Here is an 8235-nt window from a genome sequence, read left to right on the forward strand (position 1 = left end):
AGGGGAATAGTACAACCAGCAAATTAAAGTGACTTGAGGCCTTAATCTGTAATTTATTCTGAAAGACCTGTCAGCACATTCTCACCATCAAACGTGAATCACCAACATGACCGAATTATTGTTGGTTGATTTCACTCCTTGAAATTCGCGTCATATAATTGTACTACTCGCCTATCTACAGTTTCCATTACAAACATAAAAATAAAACTCAATAACTGCACCTGATAAAATATTAAATTGAACGTAAAATAACAGCGATTTCATTGCATTCGCATTTGCAATGTCATTACGGCTATAGCACTGCGGCGAAATAAAACGCTTAAAACATTAGCCATAAGATATGATTATTAATAATAAAAAAACTAATATATATTACTTACCATCCATTATTTCTGGAAATTTGAAACATGGAAAATCAGAAATATTTTCTTTAATTTAAAATTTGAATTTTTTCTGTTCATATATCTTATTATCATGTCTGTATTTGCTACTAGTATTATATCTTTCGTTAAGTTTCATCACCAATATTTAATCCATGACAGTGTTCAGCTGTTTTTCTGTACAGTTTAAGGAATAGCTGTATATAACAAATGTTACTAAATAAACCCCCGTTAGTTTACAAATCAAAAATCCTTTACCTATCGATACATCAACCAAGAAGGGGGAGGGGAAGGGCGTGGCTTATTACGACTCCTCCCTTTTCTGACCGACTGATGCTATGTATGTACAAATCTGTACGATGGCCATTGTAGACCTTTATGACAGCTACAGCTATGCATGGTTAATTTATGTAAATGGGGAGTACTGGCGCGTAATGTCATGTGATTGATGACGGCAATACTACCGGTATATATACTGGTATGGACCAAAAAGTTTACAACACCGGTAACAGTATCGGCCATTGTAAACACACCCATAACAATATGGAATCTGTCTTTCTTCGAGCCTGGTCCACCCACGTCGATGATGGTCTTGTGTCGCTGTTCGTCATGTGTATTTTGTTCCTCATGACTGTGTCCCTGCTGGTGTACAGGCACCGGGGGTCTCTGGAGTGCCTCTCTCCCCGGGACGGCAAATCCCTTCCCCCGGGGAATAACGGCCTGCCGTTTCTTGGTGAGACCCATCTGCTTGCTTCACAAAAGGTTTGTCTGAATTTTGCCAAACGAATATTTTCCATTATTATGCGCTATACAATATATATTTAATTAATGTTTAAATTGGTAAAAAAAATCGAATAAATTGATTTTATGATACTATTGGCATGTTTTACGGAGTATACAGTCATCATCGATTTCCAGTTTTGATGCCCTTAAAAAAGAAGTTCCTTTCGACTTGTACGTTTGACCTCATAAGGCGTCCAAAATCGATTCCATCTAAGAGGGAGTGAAGGAGTTTGGTTTAACGCCGCTTTTAACATTATTTCAGTTATATCACGGCGTGTCAGCTTAATGTGGGAGGAAAGCCCGAAGTGATGCATGTCTCAGACGTTTATCACTTCGGCGAACCCCACGAGCACGGGTATGGTGCTGACAAACCTAGAAACGTGATAGGGGCGAACCGGGATTCGAACCCACAATCATAGGTTTCTGGCGTGCCCAAGGGACGCAACTCTGCACAGCGCCTTAGACGACTGGGCCACCCGTGCCCCCGATTCCATCCTGGAATACGAACCGTATGTAATTGGTACAATTTCAAATATAGATCAAATATTGACGTGGGTCGCTAAAACAGCTCTGAAAGCCGAGGACATCACGTGTCGATTATAAGTAAAGTTTAAGGTTTGTGGAAAAACGTTCGGACATCCAGTCAAAGACCTGGGTTTTTCCGCATGCTTTATGCTAAGTGCGCTCTCTGATTTTTTCGTCCTGAAGATAGCTAAAAGCGAAGTCACGCTCGCTCAGTAATGTTCAACTAAAAGGATTTGATTCTCGTGCATGTTGTTATTCACAATTGATTTTAACTTTACAGGACGACTTCTTCCGTAAACGTCGCACACAGTTTGGCGCCATCTTCCGCACGCACCTGTTCGGGTGTCCGGCGGTGCGGGTCACTGGGGAGGCCAACATCAAACAGCTGATACAAATGGAGGGACGCCAGTTGAGGTCCTTTTACCCCGTATCAGTCAGACGTCTCCTCGGTGACAACTCCATTGCAACCTCATCTGGACCCCATCATCGTGAACGGAAGCGCCACCTCACTCAATATCTGTCCCGCGACTTCTTCCAAGATCACGTATCACTATTCTCCGGCGTTGTCAGTCAGCATCTTCTGAAATGGAACAAACAGGAAGTCATAGATATATACCCAGCATGCAAAGCTCTGTCGGCGGAAGTTGCGTCACGGTTCCTTCTCGATATGGAGTTGTCGCCATCCCAGCTTGACGAGATCAGAAGTCTGTTGTCGGAGTTCACAGACAATTTGTTCTGTTTTCCAGTGTATTTCCCAGGCACGAGCTACTATAAGGTAATTCATCGTCATTCTGTCTTGTATACGGAATGGGTGCTTGTAATCCTTGTCTTTCAGCACCATTCCAAGGGTCCAGGGTCCACGAAAGTGGCCAAACGTCTCATATCTGTAAAAATGCAGCGAGCCGTGAAGATCCGGGGTAGAATAGGTCTTCGGCAACCCATGCTTGCCGGAAAAAGCTGACTGTGCTTGTCGTAAGAGGCGACTAACGGGATCGAGTGGTGAGGCATGTCATCGTATCCCAATTGCGTGGATCGATGCTTATGATGTCAATCACTGGATTGTCTGGTCCTGACTCTATTATTTACGGACCGCCGTCATATAGCTGGAATATTGAAACAAAACAAAACAAAACATATGAAGCTGGCATGCCCTGATATGACAGTATTCAGACAATATTACTGAGTTATATTACGGCGTGTCAGCCTAACGTGGGCATAAAGCCCGAGGTGACACAGGCCTTAGACGTTTACCACCTTGAAACCCACGAGCACGGGTATGGTGCTGCAAAACTTAGAAACATAATCGGGGCGAACCCACTATCATAGGTTTCTGATGTGCTCAAGGGACGGAACTGCACAGCGGATTGCGCGCCTTACTCTACTTGGCCACTCGCGCCCCCGCTGTGTAATTGAAGCATGTGTAGTCTCATCAATATGTATCAATAAATGTTTAAAGTTTGTCTATGTTTACTTTTGGCCATTGTTCGTTGACACTAAATAGCAATTTATTTTGACCTTTCTATTTTAGGCCTACAACGCAAAGAAACGATTGTTGACAATTATAGAAAATATCTCCAAAACCCAGAGACCTGGCAACAAGCAGACATCAGTCCTCACAGAAACGTTGCAGCCAACCACAGACTTGCACGCATCCCAGACCCAACTTGAGATGCTGGAATCCCTCTTTGAGCTGCTGTTTGTCGGGGCAGATAATAACGGTTCGGGGATGTTCGCCATAGTCAACTTTCTTGCCCGGCACCCAGAGGTTGTCAACAAGATACACGTGGAGCTTGAGGAGGCGGGCCTACTGGGAGGGGCTGTAGGAGACCACGCCCATGAGGACCTCACTTTGGAGCAGGTGCGCGGTCTGTCCTACATCCGGGCAGTGGTGAAGGAGGCTATGAGATTAATGCCCCCGGTCGGCGGTTTCTACAGAACTGTCACAGAAGCCTTCACAATCAATGTTAGTATGCCACGATGTTACAGTGTTTCATGACCTCGAATTAACGTAATAACATTATAATTGCATGAACTGTATACGTAACTAATACGTGATTACATAATATGCCACCCGTGAAGATCCGGGGTAGAGTAGGTCTTCAGCAACCCATGCTTGCCGTAAAAGGCGACTATGCTTGTCGTAAGAGGCGACTAACGGGATCGGGTGGTCAGGCTCGCTGACTTGGTTGAAGCTTGTCATCGTATCCCAAATGCGTGGATCGATGCTCATGATTTTATCACTCGATTGTCTGGTCCAGACTCGATTATTTAAAGACCGCCGTCATATAGATGGAATATTGCTGAGTGCGGCGTAAAACAACAAACCAACCAACTAAATGATAATATGCACGCAGTTTTCAAATAATTTGATCTATTAGAAAGGGTCTCTTCTCCATAATTGTGCAAACTAGGCACTTATTAATTGCTTCAAATCGAATCAGAGTTAGAAGACAAACAGAGCGGATTTGCCATGGGTGATATGTGTAAGCTGGCCTTTTATGTTCAGTGAGCGAGTGAGTGAGTGAGTTGTGTTTAACGCCGCTTTTAACAGTATTCCAGTCATATCACGGCGTGTTATGTTCAGAATCTGCTAGTCGTATTCGAATCCCAGATTCTTGTCGTTCGTAGCACCTGACTCATGTTCGTAATATTTAACAGAGTTACGGTCCAGGACCTTAGTGACTTATGCCTTTCCTCCGACAATATGTGATATTACGAAATTGATATTTGAAAGACTTAACCTCACTCACATTCTCACATTCACTCACTCACATAAACACCGGGATACACGATAACCCAAGTACGTACATTCACGCTAAATATATATAGCTTTGCTGGCAGTCACCCACTTTCATACGGTCACCGTCACCTGTGACCCGAGGAGTGTCGGCTCAACCCGGTGTGCTCCAATCTGACCCGAGGTGTTCCGACATGACCAGATATGACCCGGTATGACCCGCTACGACCTGACATAGCCCAGTATAACCTGTATCCTTAAGTCTCCTCAACCTTAAGCCTCCTGGGTGGTCTCGGCCAGCAGCATCTAGTACTTCAAGTGATTATATATAGGCCATCAGGTGTACTTTGCCATGGTTACTTAGCGTAGCCTGACACCTTAACCTAGAAAGTGACGCGTTGAGAGTGAGATGGGAAAACACAGCACCCAGTTTAGAGTCGAATGTACTTTGCCGTAGCAGTGAAGCAGAATAACCAGTTAAGTAGATATCGATGCTGGTACAAGTCTACACACAACCGTGGAAGTTTAGAATACTTCTACATCTCTACCAGATACTCCTCAAGCACGGATGCAGATGTTTGGGAAAAGGATGGAATTTTGTGATTTTAAAATTCGCGTTGAAATTTTGTTGAAAAAATACCACCAAATGAGTTAGTCACAGTGATTGTTTAAGTCTGTCTCACAGTCCCTGAACAGTATTATTTCCCATCCGGCAAGCCCGTCCCCGTGAGACATTTGAGAAGGTATTCTCTGTATCAGTATGTTAGTAGACGAATAATAAAACTCCCCGGGGCTGCTATTTTCCCAAAGCTTGAGGTCCCTTTAAATACACGTAATTCGACTGACGTTTATTGCCGTGAGCGCGTAATAGTCTCTTCTTTACTGCATATTTTCATGAAATCAAACTACGTTTGTTCATGTTCCGCAGTGCATTATGATGACATGTACAGAGATGGGTAGACTTTCAGCGATGGCCACACATCCAGCAATTACCATTCATATATTGTCCACCCACATGCTCCGTTGTGAATGAACAGATGTTATTTTACGCCGCAATATTCCAGCTAGATCAGGCGGCCTGAAATAATCGAACGTAGGCCAAACAAACCAGAAGTTGGCACCCTGAGCAATGACCCACGCCGAATGGGCCCGGGACCCCTTATATAAAGTGTTCCTAGCGCTACGACTGTAGTAAAGGTTATATGGGAGTTACGATCATCTTAGCAATACGATTGCTTTATGGGACGGAGCCCTGCGGGGCAATACCACTGTAGCCTCCCAGTCTCTAATTTAGTCGGTTCTCACGCCCAGCATAGGTACTGGGAAACCTGGATCACATCTACAAACTTGACATATGTATGTGACGTGTATCTGTATACTAAACCCATCTGTTTCAGGACTTCTACATCCCTAAAGGCTGGCGAGTGATCGCTGGGATCAGAGAGACTCACGAACACGACCCTTCTCTCACCGACCCTCTGAGGTTCGATCCCGACCGATGGCTCAATAAAGATATCAAGCCTGCGTTCCTGGCCTTCGGGGGTGGTTCCCGCGTCTGTCCGGGTAAAGAATACGCCGACATCTTGCTACGCGTGTTCGTTATTAATCTGATGAGGACGTGGAGTGTTGACATTGTGAAGGACTCTAGCATCACCATGTTCCCCGGTGTCAGACCCAAGGATAAGATGACTGTCAGCCTGACACGTACGTAGCTCCTAGTGTCTACACTGGCCAAGATACCCTTCCGTAGCGATACGACCATCGTCGTTATAAATCGTAGCGCTATGAATCTCCGTAAATCATAATGCTACGCTTATTGTAAAGCTACGCTCATCTTAGTGCTTCAAGTGTCGAAACGTTGAGTAAATATGTGTACGATTAGCGTAAAGCTATGCTAATCTTTGCGCTATAAACCTCGTTATCTTACGTAAATAATCGTGTTCAGACGTGTTTAAAGTTACGCTGAACTCAATGCTTCATCCGTCGTAAAGTTAACCACTGTGCTACACTATCCTTACGCTCCGCTTAGCTTATTTCTTCAACTATCGTAATCTTTGTGCCACGACTATCGTAAATCTACGTTAATATTAACGCTACGACTGTCGTAAAGTTCGGCAAATCGTTGACCTACGACAATCGCAGACTCACGACCCAGTGCTACAACTATCCCTTACAGCTGTGGGTGTATTTTAACCGCAGCACATAGACTTTGTGAAACGGAGCTGTGATGTGTGTACGAATGACCCAGTAATCAACAAGTGAGTGAGTGAGTGAGTATGGTTTTACGCCGCTTTTAGCAATATTCCAGCAATATCACGGCGGGGGACGCCAGTAATGGGCTTCACACATTGTACCCATGTCGTGAATCGAACCCGGGTCTTAGGCGTGACGAGCGAACGCTTTAACCACTAGGCTACCCGACCGCCCCAGTAATCAACAACAGCAATAGTACTTGTAGTTCATGGCAGATACTATCAGGCTACGCCGGGGGTTAATGATGTTCGTTTGTACAAACTGGCATGCATGCAGCATTAACGTGTTACAAGGTATCTGAACGTGATATGAGTGGGGGAGTGAGTTTAACGCCGCTTTGAACAGTGCTCATATCGAGGTGTGTCATGGGGAGGAATGCCCAAATTGATATACATCTTAATATTTTACCAATGGCGATACAGACGAGCACAGTTTTGCTGGTATTCAACCAATGGCCATGATCAGATAGAAAGAATGGATTTGAACCCAGAATCATTGAAGTCTGACATTCTTAAGGGACGCAACCCTGCATGGTAAATTGTGGCCCCTTGGAAAACTGGACCCCTTCCCAATGTGATACTTAATTTGAGGCCTGCGTGTGCTATATAGATGTGTCCAGTTTCGTTATTGTGGACTTTTGTACCATCTGTGTGACGTTATGTTTTTCCTGTGATAGCCGTGCTTCAGAAATGTGCCATATTGTTTGTCTTTAGCTCTGTGATATTTGTTAATAAAAGTGTTGAAAAATCGTATTGTATGGTCGATTCTAGTATATTTGTTTGTAAACGTGACAAACATCAGTTGTTATTACAATAAAAACGTTTCTACTTAACAATTGGAATTGGAGTATTTTGTGAGTGAACGGGTGTTATTTTTCGCCGCAGACAATACTGGTTATTTCACGGCGACCTGTAAAATAATTGAGTCTTGGCAAGACAAACCAGTGACTGATAGCATGAACAAAGATCAATCCCGTCGGCCAGTCAGGACCCACACTGAAGCCACCCTCAGTCATGGGTAACCAGTATAAATTCTGCCTCTCATCCTCACGGTATAACAAAGCATGTGTTACGTCATACACGTGTAACATTGTCTTAAACTGGCATTTCCCTTTGGGGATTCTGGGTTTGAGCAGGTCACACGCTGCCGATGTCGTAAGTGGCGGCCAATGAGTCTTGTGGTCGGGCTCGGTTACTTGCGTGTCATCGTACCCCAACAATATCGATCACAGGATTGTCAGGTCCAGGCTCGATTGTTTTCAGGCCGCCGCCATATAGCTGTAATAATACTAAGTGCAACCTTAAACAACAAGCAAACAAAACAAAAACTAACATTACACACCCGTGAAGATCCGGCGTAGAATAGGTCTTCAACAACCCATGCTTGCCCTAAAAGGCAACTACACTGTATGCTTGTCGTAAGAGGCGACTAACGGGATCGGGTGGTCAGGATCACTGATTTGGTTAATGCACGTCATCGTATGCCAATTGCGTGGATCGATGTTCATGATGTCAGCCACTGGATTGTCTGGTCCAGACTCGATTATTAACAGACCGC

General features: G+C 44.3%; 1 protein-coding gene across 1 annotated transcript; it reads left to right on the plus strand.

Annotated features, from left to right (window-relative positions):
* The first annotated feature begins 894 nt into the window (after nt 1-894).
* Nucleotides 895-7507, plus strand: LOC124145639 (cytochrome P450 26A1-like). The gene is made up of 4 exons (XM_046515488.2): nt 895-1142; nt 1969-2463; nt 3217-3651; nt 5823-7507. Exons 1-4 carry the CDS (start codon nt 924-926, stop codon nt 6135-6137), a joined length of 1464 nt encoding a protein of 487 aa, XP_046371444.1. The 5' UTR covers nt 895-923; the 3' UTR covers nt 6138-7507.
* Nucleotides 7508-8235: the final 728 nt, after the last annotated feature.

This window comes from Haliotis rufescens, unplaced genomic scaffold (assembly GCF_023055435.1).
Source record: "Haliotis rufescens isolate VD_foot unplaced genomic scaffold, xgHalRufe1.0.p SCAF_12, whole genome shotgun sequence".
Classification (NCBI taxonomy): Eukaryota; Metazoa; Mollusca; class Gastropoda; order Lepetellida; family Haliotidae; genus Haliotis; species Haliotis rufescens.

Bases quoted from the DNA above. Each gene is read 5' to 3' on its own strand.
- LOC124145639 (XM_046515488.2), top strand. From the start codon at position 924: ATGGAATCTGTCTTTCTTCGAGCCTGGTCCACCCACGTCGATGATGGT. The intron at 1,143-1,968 runs GTTTGTCTGAAT...TTAACTTTACAG, and splicing joins ATCTGCTTGCTTCACAAAAG to GACGACTTCTTCCGTAAACG. The intron at 2,464-3,216 runs GTAATTCATCGT...TTTCTATTTTAG, and splicing joins CAGGCACGAGCTACTATAAG to GCCTACAACGCAAAGAAACG.